The 23,634-nt window shown below is 38.7% G+C and overlaps 1 protein-coding gene across 2 annotated transcripts in view; it reads right to left on the bottom strand.

The window, feature by feature from the left end:
- Window positions 1-23,634, bottom strand: part of LOC114665604 (echinoderm microtubule-associated protein-like 6) — a 352,025-nt gene that overhangs the window by 23,961 nt on the left and 304,430 nt on the right. For both annotated transcript variants that reach the window (XM_051919661.1, XM_028820199.2), the window contains 3 exons: window positions 21,710-21,918; window positions 20,712-20,869; window positions 7,525-7,639 (listed from right to left, as the gene is read on the bottom strand). In XM_051919661.1, coding sequence (XP_051775621.1) covers window positions 7,525-7,639; window positions 20,712-20,869; window positions 21,710-21,918 — 482 coding nt within the window. The remainder of the gene's footprint in view (window positions 1-7,524; window positions 7,640-20,711; window positions 20,870-21,709; window positions 21,919-23,634) is intronic.

Genomic DNA, 23,634 nt, shown 5'->3' with positions numbered 1-23,634 from the left:
TGTGATCTCAAGTAGGAAGCGAGCATCAGGAGCCACTAAGGGTGAACTTTGTCTTTGTTTCAAAGGCCAAGACTTTCATCAATAAAAAGAAGATTACTTATACAGGTGCAAGTGCAATTGTGTTTGACATGCAGGTCTGTTACAGTAACACCGAGGGATGTGCAAGCTTACTACCGACCACCCAACAAACAAACCTTCTTTCTGTTAATATGTGATGTTAAATGACAGAGAGAACCCTCCGTGTTTAGTTTGCTTGGTATAAGTATTTGCTTTCCTCTTGGCACATGTCAATAAATTTTACAGTTTGAACAAAAGTCACATTTGGTTATTTTTTTATTTATTTATTTTTTTAAATAGTATAACGTTATATATTCAGAGCTGCTGAATTTTATATGTAAAAAATATTACACATCTCTTTTGTTTAATACTTCCAAGGAATGAAAGGAAAATTTTTTAAATCTGTAGATTTGTGCAACACAGTGCAGAATTAAAAATATTCGGTGTAGCTGCAACCCAGTGCCCGCTCCTAGTAGAGGCTGAACAAACACTGAAATTAAATAACATTTAACAATTCTGTAAATTGTTCAAGTGTCCATTTAATAGAAAACAATTATATGGGATAATTTGTGATTTTTTTAGAATTAAATGTTAAATAAAAATACATTTTCTTTTATTTGTGCTAAGTAGCCAGTGGTGTAGCCTAGGGGCGGGTGGAGGCGGCAGTCCGCCCCGGGTGGGACATTTTTGGGGGCGGCATTATTGGCCAAAAGGCTCAGTAGAATTGATATGCAAGCAGCAGGGTTTGGAAAAATCTCACTCATGACTGAAAAAATCCACAAACGCTTTTCTGTGACGGCATCAGACAATCAGAGGCAATAACAAAAATAAACAAACATTACACCGAAAATAATTTCTAGGAAGATAAACAACTAATTTCCAATTTATAATTTCGTTTTGTTATCAATCTGAATGTGTTCTTGTTCTGTGAAGAGAACATCCCCACCTCTCGCTTGTACACTACACTGGTTCTGGTTTTCGCAGCATAATTATATTAAACTAATAATTAGAACACGGCTTATCAGGGCATCTATATTATATTGTTGTCTTTTTCATGCTTATAAATAATTATATGTGAAAAATTATTGTTGTTTTTCTATATATGAATAAATCTATGCAAAATGTATCTTAATTTTTCTCTATACGTCATTTTAATTTTCTATTTAAATAGGTTAAGATATTCAGATATGTTGGGAGGGTGGCAAATTGAAGCACCACACCGCCCTGAGCGGCACGAACTCGAGCTACGCCACTTGGCCAAGCTAAATGATGCATGACTATAGTAGGACACAAAAAGTCACAGGATGACAACAGAAGAAACAAGGGCATCCGATTTACAAATGTAAAGCAGTACCTCCTTATAAACCCATCACTGGGTGTCGGAGCCCACAGAGAACAAGGCTGCAACCAACCATGAATGCGACGCTATGCTAGTTGATCACTGGAGCAAATCTGCACACACTCACACCTACACACACTCCCTCACTCAAGGCAGGCGTGTCGAGTCCCCTGCTGTCTCTGTCTCCATGCATGTAATGACACATTTTAGCACACTAACAAATTCTAGACCAGTCCAGCGACTGTCAATGCAGGTAACAATGAAGTCTTCATTTTTATGAAAAGAATTTCTTTTTTGCTGTGTAATTTTGTTTAAGGTGCAAGACCTTTGTACCATTACAATTTAATTAATTAATTAATTAATTTACGTTTTAGGGAATAATAAGTTGTCCCTGAAAATGTCTTATATAACCTGTGCATCCAAAAGCAACAAACTCAGAATGGTTATTAGATATATATGCAAAGAAAAGTAAGAATGTGTTAATCTGTTAGGATACAATTTAAATGTACCCATCATATACATTAAATGTTCTAATAGTGGGTCCACGCCGTTCTCATAATGGCACATTAAACTGAATAAATGAGTGTTAGCTGGAGTGCCTGAGACTTCTACATCTGCCTTGTAGTTAACCTCAAGTGTGATATGCACTGTATGTGTGCTGCGTGCCCAGGAACACCACCAGAGACACCTGAGAGATGTATACTGAAGGGAGGCAATTAATGGTCTAGAACACGGGTGTCGAACTCCAGTCATGGAGGGCCGCAGTGGCTGCAGGTTTTCATTCTAACCATCTTCGTCATTAGTGACCTGATTTTGCTGCTAATTTACTTCTTTTGCCTTAGTTTCTATTAACTTGACTCAGACCCCTTAGGTTGTCTCTTTTTCCTTAATTAGCAGCCAAACAATAATGAAACACAAAACAAGCGGTATACTTCAATAAGTTCGCATAAATAAAGGCGAGCTTTAAAAGGGCGACCTCAATTAGGCGCAGCAAATAAAGGCAAACGCAACAAAATTATTACAAAAAATTTATTAGATAAAGGCAATGATTGAACGTATAAAAAGGCGAAAGCAAGAATATTAAAACATCCAATTAATTAATGCATGAACTTCTAACGAACTATTTCTGGAACAAATTTGTGAAGAAAATTTATTAGATAAAGGCAATGATTGAACGTATAAAAAGGCGAAAGCAAGAATATTAAAACATCCGTTGATAGTTTTCTCCTTTCTGAATGTGTAGCCTTCAACTACAAGTAGATCTGCACCTTTGTAGCTCTTCACATATTCCAGAGCCATTTGAACTAAATTATCTACGAACGCCTTTATTCGCCGCGCTCAATTGAGGTCGCCCTTTTGAAGCTCGCCTTTTTGTGCGCGCCCTTATTGAATAGAGCCAAAAGAAGCCGCCACATGGCCAGCTCACCTGTACACATTACACAACATCCTCTTTAATAAAACCCCTGTGTGCATCCAGTGTCCATGTGTGTGTGTCTTCTGGTGAAGTGCGCATGTGCGGGGCACGGTGCGATGCTTCAAAGGCCGCCTGACGCGTCACACGAGACAGAGAGGATGGGAGCAATAAAATATCGTGTGGCCGATCCAATTGGATTTCGGTAAATGAGGTAAGACTAAAACATAAAACACGAAAAATTCAATCGAGTACTGAGACACGGAGCTTCCCCAAAGAGGTGGGATTAGTGTTTGTTGTTGTGCAAGTGTTCACTCTGAGGATGTCAGATTTGCAATTAAGAAACTTGGCCCGGTAAAGTGTCAGTCATTGAAGGGGTTTTCCTAAACATACGAATTTTCATGATATTACAATACGATGACTTTTAAAAGTAGATTTATTTTCGCGCACATTACATCAGTTGCTGGGGAGAATCTTCTGATTGCCCACCGTTGTAACAGAAAATTAAACACATATTATGGACAGCAAAGCCAGTATTACTGTCAGAGAAAATTACAGGCATTTTACGGAAAAAATTTAATGAGGTAAAAGGTCCCTTGCATTTAGATAGATACTTTATTAATCCCAAGGGGAAATTCACAGTTCACAATAATTTAATATAGCCTGTTCCAACTAATGTTTATGGACTACTGTTCTAGCGCCCGTTATTGTAACGGGCTTAATGTCTAGTTTGGAAAAAAGAAAGGTGACCGTCTCTGTGAGGTCAGTATACTCAGGTCACCAAAACATTCTGACAGAGTTCTTAGAAAAAACAGAAAAATCAACAGTTCTGGAAATGTCTGCTATGGCAGAATGAGAGCAGCAACAAGCCATGGAATTAAATAACGAGTTTAATTAACAACAACAATCGGCTTCTCATTAAGGGATTGGTAGGAGTGAAACTGGTTGGAGTTTGAAATCCCAGTTTAGCTGGTCATCCGTTGGCTCGTTTCACATCTCATTTCTGTTTGACTGCCATTTAATAAAGAAAACAATCAATTCAGAGGACTGAAACCTTAAAAGCAGGGCTGTTGAAAGGAAAAGGAGTTAATTAGCAGTGAATCCTGGTCACTGATTAGGAAAAGGGTTAGAATGAAAACCTGCAGCCACTGCGGCCCCCCGGGACTGGAGTTTGACACCCTGGTCTAGAACCTAAAAACCTAATGAATCCTAATGTCTGCCACAAGTTGTAACCTAGCTGTGACCTCCCGTGTGCCACATACTCCATGAAAACGAAGATTTCTTTAGGTTCAGGGTCAGAAAACCAATAACATGTCCTGATGAGACCTTTCAAAATTCACCCTTCCAAACTTTAAACAACTTTAAACAGAAGAGTTAATATAAGAGAAAGTGTATTAGCGTAGTAAGTGTACAAAGAGTAACATCAAACCTTAAAATACCTACAAACATACACAACCTTGGTGGCAAGGTCCTCCCCACAACAAGTATAACATTAGACATAATTCAGCTATTAACAAATTAAAGGTATCAATGATTATTTTTTTCCAGGGTGAACACCAGTACCGGAAAATGGGTAAAATTGTATATAGTGTTGTGTAAGATACTGAAGTACAGCAATCATCAGTTCTACGAAAATGTGCTGGTAATCCAAAGTCAGTAACGGCAAATGTAAAAGGCACTGGAGATGCGCCTCCAACCACATGAAATGTTCAATAACACGCTTGCTGATCTTATGGATATGACTGGCAGGTGATCACTTCTTGATTTAGAATAGAACAAAAAAGTAGCTTCTAAGAAGAAGAAAAAGAAGAAGACTCGTCACTCTCAAGTACACAAACATGTACAAAACATCTCGTCTCTTTTAGGCCGCCAGATTTTAAACAGGCCCAATCCAACAGCCTTCATTCATTCCTGCAAGGCATACTGAAACAAGGCTTTAGAGGGGTAGATGCATGTATTAAGAATAATTGAAACCACAGTTTATTTAAAAAGATGCCACCTTTAAGATAACATTACTGAAATACACAATCACAATAATAACAGACTGTTTAGACAGTGACGCTGCGCCTGAAACTGGAAGCAACTTTAATTTACTTTTCCCTACCATGCATTTTTTCAAGAATGAGGGGCTACAAAAAGAACACCCTACTATCCATCCATCCATTTTCCAACCCACTGAATCCAAACACAGGGTCACAGGGGTCTACTGGAGCCAATCCCAGCCAACACAGGGCACAAGGCAGGAACCAATCCCGGGCAGGGTGCCAGCCCACCACAGGACACACACAAACACACCAAGCACGCACTAGGGTCAATTTAGAATCGCCAATCCACCTAACCAGCATGTCTTTGGACTGTGGGAGGAAACCGGAGCGCCCGGAGGAAACCCACGCAGACACGGAGAGAACATGCAAACTCCACGGAGGGAAGCGAACCCAGGTCTCCGTACTGTGAGGCAGCAGCGCTACCACAGTGCCACCGCGCTGCCCTGCTAATAATTGTTTTAAAAAGTAATTAAACAAACTGTTAGATTAAAATTTTATTTCATACTTTGAATCTGCTAGGTATTGATTTAAACTCTGCATCTTATTATTTGAACTTTCTAACTTTTATATCATTCTTTTAGAGAGGTCTTAAAAACAGATTTCCAGTTATTTTTGGAATGTAAAACAACCATAATTACTAGGCTGGTGAAAAGAACGCAATTTTGAAATAGAAACATGACAGTGATTTTAGGATTATCAATTATTTGTAAAGTCATTGTTAACTCCACATGGACAGAGGCCTTTAGGTTTAGGATGCATGTTGCATAGAAAAAACACAAGAACAAAAGAGCAGAGAGAATCTTCAACATCACCTTCACAAGATGTCTGCATTCCCAAAGAAACTGGCAGATACAATCTCTCTGTGGACTGAAGAAACCTTTTAGGCTTGAAGGGACACAGCCTCATCATCATCTATATCCTTATCGAAAGTATCCTTAAAATACTTTTTTTAAATACATTTTCTAATTTTTACTACTATTGGTTTTACTGCCTTTTATCAATTATGCTTTATTGCGGTAGTGAGTTATATTGTTAGGTTGAGCCAAGGTATGATGTTAAAAGCACCTAGTCTGGGTGACTGCCATATTCACATGGGGGGTAGTTTCGGGTCCGGCTTGAAAAGAAGCTCGCCGCCTCACATCGGGAAGGAGGGAGGGAGGGAGGAAGGAAGAAATCGACAATATTGTGTATTGAATATTAATCTTTTGACAGGTGAATGCTGAAAAGGCATGGCGTAGAAATAAATATCTTTTTTTTAAACCCAAAAGAGTGACCCCTGGTGGTCAGAACAGTTAGATTTGTAGTAGCAGGCCAGCAAACAAGTCCGAGTTTGAATGTAAAATCAGAGATTCATCCTCAGATTGTTGTTCCTCCTCTTCACTTTAAAAAATTACATGATTTATACAAATCACAAGACCAACTCCAGAATCTCGATGAACGAAACGCATATCACGCCTTCAGGGGTGCTGCTGTCAGTCACTGGTCTCCTTCACCATTAAATGACATGTACATGTTGCATTTTTTTTTTCTCTACCAGCACATGCTGGTCAGAAAGACAAACAGCCAAGTGTAACAATAGCACTTCTATGTTTCATTGCTACAGGTGAACCAAAATAACCAACAGAGGGCCTTCCATAATAATACGGAGATCAATGTTGAACAAGCAGCAAACAATGCCATAATGTCCAAGAAAAAATCAATTTACTTCTGTTGCAAACCCATATGTCAGTCGTATGCTCTCAACTTCCCAAATACATTTATCTTGGCTAAATTATTGTTAAATGAACCACTTATGAAAATTCCTTTTGTGAATGTCCAGAGATTGTGTTCAAATGAGAGCAATATTTTACATTGGTAGAACTACTGCATAATCACATTAATTCCAACTTAAAACGTCAGATGGCTCTCAGAAAAAAAGAGCATTATAAAAGAAAGGGTGATGAGAAAAAGCTGCAGGTTAAGACACTGAAAAAAAAACATAAAATGTTTGGAAATGTACCTGATGGCCTGCACCTACTTACACGTTAGCTAGTGGTGCCACTGAGAGGTAATGGGAACAACAGCACTGGTACTACCTATTAAATGAAAAAAGCAGAGCGGCCACTGAGCTCCCTAGCAAATTAGTTTGTTCATACAGTTCACAGAAAATCAGCCGCTGAAATGTTTCAGGTTTCATCATCCAAGAAAAACGTTCAGCTCTTGTAATTTGGGACAGGGAGGTTTGTTTTATTTTGTTTTATTAATTTATAAAATATTTTACATAAGTTAATTGATGGCTAGAATTCATTTTTTCAATGATTAAGATTTTTCAGAAAGTTTTATTAATGTCACTATGGTGACATTGTCTGTTTTATTTTTCTTATGGGTGCTGCCATTTTCCTACTGATTTTCATGGCAGTCGTCTTGTTGGCACTCTGCTTGCGATCAGTCGTGTTATTTTCAGGTGTCACAATGTGTGATAGCTCTGTAAAAGATGGTGGCACACTTGTTTCTGTTTCCAATATAAACAAATTGAAACTAAAAAGAGATGAGATACTGTATATTCAACATTTTAAAAGGGAAACGATTTTGAAATATAGTTTAAAATTAATGTCTATACTTTGATGGTGATTAACAGGAAATTTTAAATTTTATCAAAAACATTATAGACAAATGAAATTCCCGTGTATTACCTTTCCTCGACATACAGATCGTACGCAGTCCACAAGCTGACCCGTCTCCAACTGAAATGCCCGGCATCTTTTCATTTCTTGATCCCACAGTTTTACAGCTCCTCCTTCTTTAGTCCTTCAGAAATATTTATTGAAAACAATAAAATAAACATTTTTCATTACATATAACACAGCTTTAAGTTTAAATCAAACTACAACAGGCCAAAAGAAATATTTTTTCTCAGAAAATTTTCATCACACTTTTTTTTTATGTTTTAAAATAAAATTCTGAAATTCATCTATCTATTCACACACACAAATGAAATTACTGGGTGTGAAAGTCAGCCCTGCATCCTGAATGAGAGGCAGGACTTTAATTATGCCAAATTTGATAACACTGCAAGAAATGTAGTAGTTTGCACTGCTGTTTTACAGCCCCAGAAGCCTACCAGTGTAAAACCAGTGTATTTTACAATATTTTACTATACGCAGTGCAACAGCACTCAGTGTTATGCTAGTATTACCAACAAGAAGAGTATATAAAGTAACCAGAAGAAGAGATGGAGTTGAAAGCCAAAAAAGGATTGAAAACCATAAAAAGGAAGAAACAGTAACCAAAAACAAAATGTGAGATGAAAACTGTAGTCAAAAATAACAGGCACAAGTTGAAGACTGGTGATTCCTAGAAGATAAGCAAAATCACAGACGCACAAGTGTATTCTTGTAATACATAAGCTTGACTAAGGAAGTGATTTTTCTAAGTGACTTTTAACACTAGATTCCCTGAAGCCAACGAAAATATTCGTAATGCCACCTTAAATTCCCTCGCACCTCCTCATCAGCATCTTTGTTTTGCAAATGTGTCAATGAGCCCTGGCAGCAGGCAGCCTGCTCACTCATCCCTCACTGAGGCAGCAAAAGTTGGACAAAATTCTCAGAGCTGAGGTCTCTTTATCTGGGTGTTAGGTGTCTGGAATTGTATAGGGTAAATAATATATACATTACATTTAATGTGCGTTCTGTGTCTACAACGATCTGTGAAAATGTAGGACTGACCGGAAATGCAAGGCAAGAAATGCTGAACACAAAACTAAAACGGAAACTTTTTTCATGTTATAGTAATAATGACAAAATTTTGACGTCAAGTGTATAATGTGTGAAGACTAAAGTCCAAATATCAAATAAACATGTTCACAAAAGGAATAACAAAACAAGTGTACTTTCATTCAAGAATATAACCAAAGAAAAAGAAATTATTTGATTTACATGTTGCTGCTGATGTGTAAAAACCAAAGCCCATATATCAATCAACACAAAGTAAATATGTGAGCTTGGCTGGTGCAGAGGTAAGAACTGCTGCCTCATAATCAAGAGGTTGCGAGTTCGAGCCCAGAACCTCCCCGCATTTACCATTTTGAGTAGTAAGCTGCTATTACTATTATATAATAAAAACTAGGGGGCTTTGCCTCCTGCTTGCTTTGCTCGCCAACCCCCTGGCCAGCGCTATACTGTACACTAGCCTCTTTGTGGTTCTGCTGCTTGCGTATGGGAATGTGGATGTACAATTTAAACAGATTTTTATTTTCATGTGAGGTGTTACATTTGCATCTACGTGACGTATAACTGCCCATGATTGCATTTCGTTTCTTTCTCTTTATTAAATAAAACAACTTTTTCAAATGTTTCGCTCGGAGATTTGTTAATTGTCTTTGCAAAAGCTATTCTAACTGGAAACTGTTAACGTTTTAATACAAATGGCATATCAAGATCTCCTTTGTTGTTTAATCCGCGGGAGAAGTACTACATTACCTTGCTTGGATACATTCTTCTTTCTACAGGAATTCATGTGGTGGAAGACCGGACGGTGTTAATGGTTGTAGATATTCTTTGTGATACTGTAAGTTGCTGTTTTCATCTTCTGCACAATCACCACCAACTGCGTCAGCATAGTCTATTGATACGCATTTAATCATTTTGCCATGTTACTGATCGACATTTTTCACATAAATTTGTTTGATTTCATCATTTCTCGGTGCTAGGATTGCCCGTGTACTCATTTCTTCTGTTGATAACCCTTCGTGATGAAATTCTTCAATAAGATTTGGACATAATATGTCTTCTTTAATTGGAAACATAAAGTGAGGAAAACATTAAAATTTATAAGAGCTGAGAGTGCAAGAAGTGCGTCTGACAAACGCATTCACAAGACTGAGAGGTGAGAGTACTGTGGTCTTGTTTGAAAATGGTTGCTAGGAGGGCATGACTTTAAAATATCATGACAATATTCTCATCTCGCCGGGCTTGAAAAAGTCTTTTCCAAAAAGTCATGTCTCGTCTCCTAAAAGTCTTGTCACGTTAAAAGATTTTTTTATATAATAGAGAGGCATATATTTGACATTCAAAATGGTGCCAATAATGGTATAAATATGACAAAATACTACAAAAATAACAAAAAAATGTAAGCCTGTTGTGATGTGAAATTTTGCATACAAGTTGATAAATATTTTGTAAGTCTTTATTTGTAATTTAGGCAAAGCAATGTAATATTAGTGTTACATTAGTGAGAAGGATTCATGTTTACCCCTGCCTTTTAGGAATGGGTCTCTTTAAATTTTACAACAGATTTGGGGGGAGTGTCTTAAACAAGTTTGGCTAATGTTTCTATGAAGTCTCTCAGTCAACCCCCATACGAAAGTCAGGCTGCCTAACTGGAAAACTTTAGCTCAAAAAATGGTTTTTGGGGGGTGACAGGTGTTAAGATGTTCTATCCCCCCGTTGGTCTGAAGTATGGCTGTTTGGAACTGGCTTGTATCAGAAGCCTTTAAGTACAACGACATCCTATTGGCTCTAAGGGATGGACAGAGCATCTATAAATTTGTTCACTCCCTCACTCTTACCAAACTGCTGAATGACCATCTCACACCATGAACTGAAAAGGACAACACAATGAAGAGCACAGCTCGGCAGCCATATTGAGACAGGCATGCGGCCTGTTCTGAAGAAAGCTGACCACAAATGATGCCTTAACTAAAGACATTTTGAAGTAACTAACAAGTCTGTGTGCCGCCTGAAACTACACATCACAATTTATCAGGTTGTATGGTTGCCAATATTCAAATATACTTTGCATATTGTTATTATTTGTGAATATCATCAATAATACATTGTTTAAATTGTAATTTAACTCCTGCTTGTCTTTTACTACACCTAACTGTCTGAGGTTATAGATGTAGGAGGGAAGGTGGGGAGAAGTTATATACTATAATACCTTATAAACAGTGGTAAGTCTGGGAGATTTGAGGCATTTTGACAAAGGCTACATATTAATAATACAAAAGGGGAAAGTAGAGCAATACATTACTCTACCAAGACAAAACGAAGACTTAAATGGAAAAAAACTGACAACAGATTCATGATATGCAGCACACACAAAATGAATGCTAAAAAAAAATTAAATAAGTTCTCAAATATACCATAATGCCCCATCAATGGTAGGGCTTCTAGATGTGCCTATCTGGCTTCATGGAATGTTCATATGAAACCGATCCAAAAGGTGAGAACCGTTAAGGACATCAGACCAGACCCAGGACCAAGCATAAATAAGAAGTAAGTTGCGCTCTTAACTCACCCTAAATCCCCCCCCCCCCCCCACCCTCAATTCCTCCCCAAGTGAGGCTAGACAACACTTTGCAAAGTCCCAGTCCTCTGACATGCCAAGAGACAGAGCATATCCAAAACAAAACAAACCCCTAGCAGTGGTGTAGTAAAGATTAAATCGGAGATACAGGCCAGATGCAATAAACCTACGGTATGATGTTAAGTATTCCCTTTGGTCGGTCAGGGGTGTCGAACTCCAGACCTGGAGGGCTGCAGTGGCTGCAGGTTTTCATTCTAACCATCTTATTCATTAGTGACCAGTTTTTGCTGTTAATTAACTTCTTTTGCCTTAGTTTTAATTAACTTGACTCAGACACCTTAGTTGTTTCTTTTTCCTTAATTAGTAGCTGAACCATAATGTGACGCAAAACAAGCTGTGCCCATCAAACAATATGTGGAAATAAAGAAAGGTGGAGGTCTCAGTAAGGTTGATCTCTCAGGTCATCAAAACATTTTGACGGTGTTCTTAGAAAAAACAGAAAAATCAACAGTTTAGGAAATGCCTGCTGTGGCAGTTCAGAGCAGCAACAAGCCATGGAATTAAATAACAGGCTTAATTAACAGCAAGAACTGACTTCTTCTCATTAAGAAACTGGTTGGCGTGAAATTGGTTAGAGTTTGAAGCCCCAATTTAGCTGGTCATCTGTTGGCTCGTTTCACATTTCATTTCTGTTTGGCTTGTAACGGCCGACCCCTTACCCAGCTGGCAGCTACACCTCCAAGACTTGTGGCCTGGATAATTTACTGAGGTTAAATCTAACTATCAAGCCGTACCTCTAACAAATTAAACTTTTCCCCCACAATCATCGGTGTAAATATAAGCACACAAAAGCAGATATGTAAAATTAAACTGATTGTATTAAATGAAATAAATATGCAAAAAAAATAAATAAATAGAAAAAATATATATAAATATCCCTCCACCTCAGCAATAACGTGACATCACTATATATAAATACAACAAACCCTCCCTTGCCCCTGTAACATATAACAAACGAACAACAACAATGAATGATATACGGAATGAAAGATCGTGAATTTGGGTCCGCTTATAAAAACTGTCCTGAATACGGATGACTGAACTAGAGATAAATGAGTTGTTTGATTTTCCTGGCAATTGGAGCAACCTCACTGTGATTCCTCGGCGTGTGGTGGATGATGATCTGACCCCGGGGTCTCTGCAGATGAGGGATGGAAGACAGTCTGGCAAAATGAAAAACAAACTGGTGCGAAGGCGCGATGTGAAAAAACAGCAGGTAAGTTGAATCCGTGGTTGAAAAAATGGTCTCCTTTCTTCTCTCCTTCTCATCTCCTTTTCTTCCTCTCTCCTGATTGCTTAAATAGTCCTGTGACGGCTGTAATTGATTAATAGTGAACAGGTGTTTTCCAGGTTTGGGGTTGCAGTCTCCTTCCATCATCCGTCCCCCTTTACGGGGACGGCATTCACTGACACACATAAACAGCAAACGGGACAATGGAAACAAGACGCACTCAGTACTAACATTTGACAACACTATAAACTATGTAGCCCCGCTACAGGCTGTCATTTAATGAAGAAAAGTATCAATTCCGAGGACTGAATCCTTCAAAACAGGGCTATTAAAATGAATGGAAAAGGAGTTCATTAGCAGTGAAAACTGATCACTGATTAGGAAAAGGGTGAGAATGAAAACCTGCAGCCACTGTGGCCCTCCAGGCCTGGAGTTCGACACCCCTGCCTTAGATCAAACAAAAGTATACTAACACTGCAAATAACTAGTTACTTAGTGGTTACCAAAATATAGACATATTTAATAGAAGAAATTTCAATATTGTAATTGAAAAGAAAACAAAACAAAACAAAAATCAAAAAGTGGAAATAGATTAGGAAATAGAATATGTAGTTTTAGTTCTAGTGACCAGTTTTTGCTGTTAATTAACTTCTTTTGACTTAGTTTTAACTAGGGGGCTCCGCCCCCTGCTCGCTTCGCTCGCCAACCCCTGGTGTTGGGAATGACAAAGAGCGTGATGTATGAATGAGATATAGAATAGTGTGATGGTGCAGATGATGCAAATAGAAAGCAAACAATAAAGTGTGTGGCACAGTGTAAAGGTTTATTGGAAAATTTCTTTGTACACGCCGTTTAAGTGTAAAAGGTAATTCCAGGTCAGAACTTGTAAGGTCAATGAAGATGGTTATTGTTGTGATCAGAGTCAAGTTTGTCAGAGCTTAGAAAGAGTTGTGTCTCTCCAGGAAGTAATGGAATAACTTGGGTATTTATGTTTTGCACATTAATATTTTTTGGACATAATATAGTGCGTTGTGTTAAAAGGGGCATTTGGTCTAATGAGATTGCTGTTCCAAATCTGTCTGTAACTAAGTCGTCACAGATAAAGGCTTGAGGAATTGTAATAATATGTGGGTGAAGTCCATCTGTATTGGTGAGTGTACCATCTTCCAGTTGTAATAAGCAATTGTTATGATCTGAATCTGGACATCGCATGTTTTGTACTAACTGTATCTTTTGAAAGCAATGCCAATTGTCTGCGTATTTTAAGGTGCACTGAACAATAGCTGAGTGCATGGCATCTGGAAGAATAGCTAAGCACTGTTTAAAATCTCCTCCTAATAAAAGTACCTTTCCTCCAAATCGAATATTATTATTCATAAACGTTTGTAGAAGTTTATGAATGGTGTTGAGTAAGTGACTGGATGCCATTGTACATTCATCAATAATTAACATTTTTGTAAGACGGATGTCACGTGCAGTGCCACCGTTAATGTTCATAGTGGATACCGATTTGTAGGATCTAATGCAGTTGATAAAGATTTCACTTTCAGGTACATCGTTAGTTAGAAGCTTCTGTAGATATTCAGTATATGAATGTAAAGGAGGCAGTCTAATTTGACCCTTTTGACAACAACGTGTAAATGTATTACTTGTATTGCCAGTTGTTTCTTCAGGGAAGTGAACTGAATGACAATGATTGCAAATGACATTCATTAATCCGAATGAATTTTCCTGGTGTATGTTTTGCTTGTGCCGTTTGAGAGGCGCGTTGTTGCATGTGTAGTATTTGGGACGTGTTGTTTTGGAGCTGTAATCGTGCTGTGCCTGTGCTGTGTGAGAAGCCCGTTGTAGCCTTCCTTGCCGTTAACGTATGTCTGAGACGGGAGGTGTTTCGTTTTGAATCCGTGCCTGTTGCGATGCAGCACTTTGATTGATAGATTGCGTCATGTGGATCTAGGATGTAGATTTGTGCATATTTGCGTTGTTGATTTGTTTCAGGGTGCACTGTTCCAATGCGATGCAGTATTTGTGCACATATGGGAAAGCAGTATGGGCCATTGCCTTTTGTTGGCCTGATATTTACTCCGGTAGATGCAAAAGCAAATGAACTATTGTAGGATCTAATGCAGTTCATAAAGTTTTTACTTTTAGGTACATCGTTAGTTAGAAGCTTTAGTTGAGCTTTGCGTTTTTGGAGCCGAGACATTTTTTCTTCTAGAAATATGGATAAGTAATAAGGAGTATTGCACTCACTGTTAATATGGAGCCATTTCTGCGGTTGAACGGTTAATAGTGCCTTATTGTAATGAGATCCACCTATGCTGCATAGTGTGAATTGTGTTTGGTCCCGTTATCCGAGCGGTATCGTTTTGTACCTGTGATCGTGAATTCATGACTTGTTTCTTGAGCGTGAGAAATATGGATAAGTACTAAGGAGGATCACACTCACTATTAATATGGAGCCTTTTCTGCGGTTGAACGGTTAATAGTGCCTCATTGTAATGAGATCTACCTATGCTGCATATTGTGAACGTGTTGAGATGACGTATGTTTAATACGGACGGTTCATTTACAAATGGGGCTTTGTGTGTCATTTGTTATTTATGTTACATATGGTCGTGGGTCTGAATCGTCGTTTTTGTGTACGTTTCGTGTGCTATGTCCGTAGTCTGTTCCGTTTCGTGTCCAATGGGATTTGTATGGTGCTCCCGGCTTCTTTTTTTTTTGTGGTTGTGGCTTGTTGAATCCTCCTCTTTGTGTGCGTCCCGTTTTGTGTGCAATGGGATTAAATCCTCCTCTTTGTGTGTGTCCCGTCCGTTGCTTGTGTGTGTTTGTGTGTAGGGGGTGTTTTGCTTGTGCGGCGCTGTGTGCGTCGCCTGCGTTTGACTCCTTTTTTCTGTGCTCACTCCTTTTTTCTGTGGTCTTGTCCGCCTCTCGCGGCGCCTCATTTCTTGGGGCGCCTGCGCAGTACGTCTTTTTGCGGCTACGGCCCATGGCCAGATGGCCCTGCGTCCATCCGGTTTAGCATTCTCGGTTAGTAATATGGATTAACTTGAATGAGAATGAGAGTTTCCCCTCTCATCCTCATTGTGGACATATTGCTAATCTCTCTCTCCCATTCTTCCTAGGGCACGAAGCGGAAGCAGAAGCAGACAATGGCCGACAGTGAGATTAATCGCGTTGCAGTCGTAGTAGAGGAACTCCAGGCACTCGACAAACAGATTCAGAAACTCCTGTCCAGACGAAGATACCTTAGAGATCTGAAGGCTAGGCTGTTGGATAAACCGTCCTCGCCATCTGTTATCGGCGTAACATCAATCCCGCGTTGTGCTGCTCAAGTCAACTCCACCCCCACGCCTCGTAGGAGCGACACCGATGATGACATCGGCGTATTTCAGCTATGCAGGCGGGGGTTCAAGGCCAGAACACCTCCATCGGCACAGGCAAGCATCGTAACTCAGAACCGGTTCGACCCTCTAAGCGTCCCCAGTTCGCCTTCAGCTCCTGGTGATGTAATAGTGGTAGGTGATTCTATTGTTAGAAACCTCAATATCACTTGCCCTAATAGAAAATCTTTTGTTTCTTGTTTTCCCGGTGCTCGTGTCCGAGATGTGATGAGACGTGCGCCGGCAATCTACGAGAAGCACAAGAACAGGGCAGTTGGAGCAATTGTTTTGCATGCTGGCGTAAACGATATAAGGCACCGACAGTCGGAGATCTTCAAGGCAGACTTCACAGCATTAATTAAAGACACAAAGGAGAGGACCCCATCGGCAAAGATATTCATTTCGGGTCCACTCCCTCTTATCAGACGATCAAACGAGTACTACAGTCGTCTGCTAGGATTAAACAACTGGCTGCAGGGCTTCTGCAAGAATCAAGACATCGGGTTCATCAACAACTGGGACCTCTTTTGGGAAAGACCGTGTTTTTTCAAGCAAGATGGCCTGCATCCGAACAGTTTCGGCGCCCGGGTCCTCTCCAAAAATATATCTAAGGTAATTCGTTTATCTTGACTATCTATCTCTGCTTTTAACCCCTTCCGAAATGCCACTCCTGTGCTTGGTCATGATAATTGTTTAATAAAATCTTCCATTAAAGTGCACAACATAAATACTGTAATTACCAATCTCGATGCACGTAGAAAATCTAGGCAATACGGCATAAACACCAATAATTTAATTAAAATTACTACTTTAGATGAACAATGTATTAAAACTATAAAAACAGATTATAGATTAAACAAAAAACACACACAGAATGGCGCTAATAAAAATAACTTAGTTCCTGTTCCAAATATCAATAACGCACATAGTACTCATCTCTGCCCCTCCGAAACATTAAATATGGCACTATTAAATATTAGAGCTTTAACTAACAAGACGTTTTTTATCAACAATCTTATTAGTGATAAAAAAGTAGATTTTATCGCACTAAGTGAAACGTGGCTTAGCTCAGATGGCGCAGCTGTTTTAATCGAATCTGCACCTCCGGATTACAGTTTTACTCGTGCAGATCGCCAAGGAAAGAAAGGCGGTGGCTTGGCAAACATTTACTCGAGCCGGTTAAAATGTAAAGATGTCAGTTTTGGTAAATTCAAGTCCTTTGAGTATCTCGCCGTTGTTATCCATGGAGATTCTCACGTTCTAGTATTATCCGTGTATAGACCTCCAAAATTCAACGCGTCTTTTTTTGAGGAATTCTCTGACAATGTCAATTTTAATTACGAACTATGACACACTCTTAATAGTTGGCAACTTTAATTTTCATATAGATAATCAGTGTGACCAAAAAGTAAAAGAATTTATGAACCTCCTGGACTCTTGATTCGAGACAGCTCGTTAATCAGCCTACACATAAAGCAGGTCATACGTTAGACTTAGTGATTACTAAAGGACTAAAAGTTAATATAAAGCAGGTCATTGATATTGGTCTATCAGACCATTTTCTTCTACTTTTTAATATAGAAATAATGATAGAAAACACTCATGAGAAGCATATTGTTAAAAAACGCTTCTTTGACTCATCAGCAGCTTTAAAACTTACATTCTAAGCAATCAGTCCGTTTATAATGTCAACTATAATAGCGAGGATAATGTAAATAATAAGCTGGAAAGATTTAATACTAAAGTGAGGGCTGCTGTTGACTTAGTTGCACCTGAAAAGACAGTTAAAAAATCTTCTAGCATTGTTATACCATGGAAGACCCAAAGAGTGTCTGATTTAAAGAGAACATGCCGTAGAGCTGAGCGTAAATGGAGGAAAACTAAACTAACTATCCACTATGAAATATTAAAAGTTAAAATAACAGAATACAATAACACAGTCCATCTTGAGAGGTGCTGCTATTTCTCTAAGATTATAAATAACAATGCTAGTAATCCCAGAGTCTTATTTTCGACAATTGATCATCTGTTAAACCCAAGTAACTCAAAGGAATGCCTCCTACTTCCAGTAAAACCTGTGAGGCTATCGCTGTATTTTTCAATCAAAAAATTAATGATATTCGAAATAACATAGTATATCTCCCCAACACTAAGGATCCTCCTAAACCCCATTATTCCGTTATAAACAAATTGAACTCTTTCACTGGGATAGATTTACCTGATTTACATAAAATAATTTCTCAAATGAAACCCTCCACCTGTGCCCTTGATCCAATACCAACAAATTTTTTCAAAGAAGTATCGGGCGTGCTTATTGATATTGTTCTTGACATAGTAAATTCGTCATTAGATACGGGGGTCTTCCCAGACTGTCTTAAGACTGCGGTAGTTAAACCCCTACTTAAGAAAAATAACCTTGACCCCTCTGCTCTTGAAAATTTTAGACCCATCTCTAACCTGCCTTTCTTAAATAAAATTCTAGAGAAGACGGTCATTATGCAGTTAAATGAGCACCTTAATAAACATGCTATTCTTGATAAATTTCAGTCAGGTTTTAGAACAAATCACAGCACAGAAACTGCACTCGTTAAAGTAGTAAATGACTTGCGGGTAAATGCAGACAGAGGCCATTTATCTGTTCTCATCCTCTTAGATCTGAGTGCTGCATTTGACACCATTGATCATAATATTCTTAAGAATCGCCTTAGTCAATGGGTGGGCCTCTCTGGCAGTGTCTTAAATTGGTTTGAATCCTACCTGGCAGGGAGAAAATTCTTTGTTAGTTGTGGTAATTATAACTCAAAGACACATGATATCCTATATGGTGTTCCACAAGGCTCTATCCTGGGTCCACTGCTCTTCTCAATCTACATGCTTCCATTAGGTCAGATTATCTCAGGGCACAACGTGAGCTACCACAGCTATGCTGATGACACACAATTGTATTTATCAATTGCACCTGATGACCCGAAATCTCTTGATTCACTAACACAATGTCTGACTTGTATTTCAGAATGGATGAATAGTAACTTTCTCAAGTTAAATAAAGAGAAAACTTAAATCTTAGTGATTGGCAATAATGGATACAATGAGGCTATTAGAAATAAACTGGAAGCATTAGGATTAAAAGTCAAAATGGAGGTAAAAAGCTTAGGGGTAACCGTTGATTGTAATCTGAATTTTAAATCACATATTAATCAGATCACTAGGACAGCATTTTTTCCACTTAAGAAACATAGCAAAAGTTAGACCTCTTACATCATTGAAAGATGCTGAGAAATTAGTTCACGCGTTTGTTTTCAGTCGACTAGATTTCTGTAATGCACTCCTCTCAGGACTACCCAAAAAAGACATAAATCGTTTGCAACTAGTGCAGAATGCAGCTGCCAGAATCCTTACCAGGAAAAGAAAATCCGAGTACATTTCTCCAGTTTTGATGTCACTACACTGGTTACCTGTGTCATTCAGGATTGACTTTAAAATTTTGCTTATGGTTTATAAAGCCTTAAATAATCTCGCTCCATCTTATATATCGGAATGTCTGACGTCTTATATTCCAAATCGTAACCTTAGATCCTCAAATGAGTGTCTGCTTAGAATTCCAAGAGCTAAACTTAAAAGAAGTGGTGAGGCGGGCGAGCTTCTGCTGTTATGCACCTAAAATCTGGAATAGCCTGCCAATAGGAATTTGCCAGGCTAATACAGTGGAGCACTTTAAAAAACTGCTAAAAACACAAAACTTTAACATGGCCTTCTCATAACTTCACTGTAATTTAATCCTGATACTCTGTATATCCAATTCATTATAATAACTATTCATGGTGGCTCTAAAATCTGTACTAACCCCTACTCTCTCTTCTGTTTCCTTTTCCAGTGTCCTTTTGGTGGTGGCGCAACTACTCTAAGCACCATGATGTTCCAAAAATGATGGATGGATTAAAAGCCAGAAGTCTGTATGACCATCAGCATCAAGTGACTCCGTGAAAAACCCGATCTACAAAGAGGACTATTTCATTTATGTTAGGTAGAATGCCCAGAGGGGATTGGGCGGTCTTGTGGCCTGGAACCCCTACAGATTTTATTTTTTTCTCCAGCTTTCCGAAGTTTTTTTTTGTTTTGTTTTTTCTGTCCACCCTGGCCATCGGACCTTACTCCTTTTCTATGTTAACTAATATTGTCTTATTTTAATTTCTTATTTTATCTTTTATTTTTCTTTTCTTCATTATGTAAAGCACTTTGAGCTACTTTTTGTATGAAAATGTGCTATATAAATAAATGTTGTTGTTGTAGTTACAGCAAATGTCCATTACAAATAAACCAAGATGAAAGCAGATTCTCCTTTGCCTTACCAGGACACAATATCACTCATCAGTCTTTTTAGCCCTTTCTCTCTGATTGTTTGAAGATGTGAAATTGGACATCAAAACTCACTTTCAATCTATCAAAAAACAAGAGGCTGTATCTGATTTCAGCTCTGCTGTAGAATGCGGCTCATTCAGCAACTGTTGAAAGGGAGAAATCTGGGAAAATCCAAATGCAGTTATTTTCAAATATAATCTCCTCTTTCTGTCTGAGAGTCGACATCAAACTTTCTTTAACCTGTAGTTTGTTGAAATGGACAATCAGGCTTCTCAGGTTTGAGGTATTCGATCCATGTATGCAGTAAGCTGCTGAGATCTCGGTGTCCAATTTGAAGTCCTGTCCAAATATTTTAGAGGACAGCTCAGCTATGAATTTCATGGTTTTCAGGGAGACCTTTGATTTTGAAGTTGTTCCTTCTATATCTATCTTTCAGTGCAGCTAGTTTATCAAAATATATCTAAAGATGGCTTTGGTTTAAGCATTTTGTTATGCAAGTATTATATGAGGACTGAAACACCTTAGTTAAACTTACGGTCTTTCTTTTCCTCCAGTGACTATGAGCCCATCTCTCAGAGTTGTGTACATGGTGAAAACGGGGCCTGTATGGGCTTTGGCGACAACTCGAATTAAGAAGTGGTCCTTCCACACGTACACATCTCCATTAATGGCACCAGTGAAAGTAAGACTATTCTGCAAAAAAAGTGAATAAGATGTATTATAAATTATTATGCAAAGCACTTTCAATACATTCATCCAGCAATCCGTTCTTCAATAATCTGAGCCCATTTTTCCAATGGTGGTAGTAGAGACTGTAAGGCAGGAATACACTTTATCCATTGCAGCGCACATTCATGCACATACTTAGCATTAAGTCATCCAGAGTCAACGTATGTAAACATTGTTAGTTTTTACAGCAAAAAGAGAAGCAAGAATCTGAAATAATTACTCAAACATTAAAGCACAGAATTAATCACTGATGGCTTAGTAAAATAATTATGCATGAAAAAAAATACATACAAATTAAAAATACATAAAAAGAATCAACTCTACTTCTTTTATCTTTGTAAAGATTAGCAGGTAGCAAATAATTATCCAAGCTAAATATAGCATAAGCACATCAGTGACAAACACCCATCCATTATCCAGCCCGCTATATCCAAACTACAGGGTCACGGGAGTCTGCTGGAGCCAATCCCAGCCAACACAGGGCACAAGGCAGGAAACAAACCCCGGGCAGGGCGCCAGCCCACCGCAGGGAACACACACCTACACACCAAGCATGCACTAGGGACAATTTCGGATCACCAATGCACCTAACCTGCATGTTTTTGGACAATGGGAGGAAACCCACGCAGACATGAGGGAGAACATGCAAACTCCACACAGGGAGGACCCTGGAAGCGAACCCGGGTCTCCTAACTGCGAGGCAGCAGCGAGTGACAAACATATATATACAAAAAAAAAACAAAACAATGTACAGTGTCTTGCAAATGAGCATAGAAATAATTGGACAAGGAAAATCTTACTTACAGCACCAAAAGCAACAGAAAGCATTGTCTGCATTCTCGCATCCTCAACTGAGCCAATGACACCCTTCTTGTACATCAATGCTCCACCAGCCAAAGTCCAGAATTTAATATGTTTAATTCCGACTGACACAAACTGAGAATCTGAATCTGGGCGAAATTCTACTACAAATATTCTGTCAGGGTGCCCACCTTTACAAGCTATTTTAGTACCTGAAACAAATGCAGATGTTGTACAGTTAGAATACAGAAACCAGAAATGGAACATGCCTACAAAAATAATATAAAGGAAATAAAGAGCTTACACACCTCTCTTTCAAAGCCTTCATAATGAAGAAATCAAAGAGTGGTTAAGAGTTAAAAAAATGCGACACGTAATCAGCACTTTTACCAAGAACAACATGCAGCCTTTATATAGAGCCAAGTGAAGTATAAAGCATTATAACAAATAATAATTGTATTTATCCATTTTCTGAACCTGCCTTTTCCACCACAGGATTAGGGGACATAGCTTATTCTTGCAGTATCAACTATAGGAAAGACATTACTTAACTGATGAGATTAATCCGTATTTCTTATTCTTTATGATTTTTTTTATTATTCATTGTTTGCTGATTTGATTAATTTTTTTTTTTTGTTATCCTGGCAAGGCGATTTTGTGTTCTGTTTGTTGCTGATGTTTTGTGATAGTTTTGCATGACCATATTCTTCACACTTGCTATGCTTGTTGCTGGTCACGTGATGGATTTATGAACATGGATGGCATGGTAGTGCAGTGCTTAGTGCTCCCACCTCCTTGTTCTGAATTCCCTACCTGATAATTGGATTGGCTCCATTTTTCCTCCCACATCACCAAAGACTCACAGGTCGAGTTGAATGGCGATTTCAAATTGGCCCCTAATATGGTGTATATGGTATGTATGAGTGGGCCTTTTAATGCCCACGGTTAGTTCCTGCTGTAATGGACTGCATTCTCAAGCAACCTTGATTTGAATTGAGTGAGTTTGAGAATGTTATGTTACATTTATTCACATCATAATTTAACTCTGTAGGGAGTATGCTATATTGCTTTAAGACAGTAGACTTTAATTCACAAGCACTGCTAGTTTAACAGCTTCCTCCAACTCATCGTGTGGCCTTAAGCTAATCACTTAACCTGCCAGAGCTCCAAAAGTAAAAAAAAAAATGTACAGTGATCCCTCGCTATATCGCGCTTCGTCTTTCGCGGCTTCACTCCATCGCGGATTTTAAATGTAAGCATATGTGAATATATATCGTGGATTTTTCACTGCTTCGCGGATGTCTGCGGTCTACAGTTACGTGTGCTTCCTCAGTTGATTTGCCCATTTGAATTCAAACAAGGGACGCATTTGAATTCAAATAAGGGACGCTATTGGCGGATGGCTGAGAAGCTACCCAATCAGAGCACGCGGTTAAGTTCCTGTGTGCTACTGATTGGCTCAGCAACGGAGTGCTGCATTAACCAGGAAGTCTAATCTCACTCATTCAGAATTAATGCACGTTACTGCTAATGCTTCAGGATTGCATAAAAGGTAAAAGTTTTGGATATGTTGAAGGAGGGGAACAGCTACACCGCTGCAGGACACAATTACAGCATCAATGAGTCCACAATTCTTTTTATTTAAAAAGGAGGAAAAGCATATAAGATCTACGGCCGCAGTGTCCTTTAACCAGGGCGCAAAACGAGTTGCAAGTGGACGTGATAAGGCAGTAGTCTGGATGGAATCTGCTTTAGGGATTTGGATTGAAGAGTGCTGGAAGAAGAACAACGGCAGTGCTAAACAGTCGCCTGAAGAGGCTCCTTTAGAAGAGCTGTAACGCTCTCCTTTGTTGTGCAGTAAAATTAAACTCATCGTTATCGGACAAGTCGTCGTGCCATTGTTGGTGAGTAACCATAATTAATTATTT

Source organism: Erpetoichthys calabaricus, chromosome 15 (assembly GCF_900747795.2).
Source record: "Erpetoichthys calabaricus chromosome 15, fErpCal1.3, whole genome shotgun sequence".
Classification (NCBI taxonomy): Eukaryota; Metazoa; Chordata; class Cladistia; order Polypteriformes; family Polypteridae; genus Erpetoichthys; species Erpetoichthys calabaricus.
The sequence above is the reverse complement of the archived record's forward strand: the minus strand, read 5'-3'. Positions and strand labels throughout refer to the sequence as shown.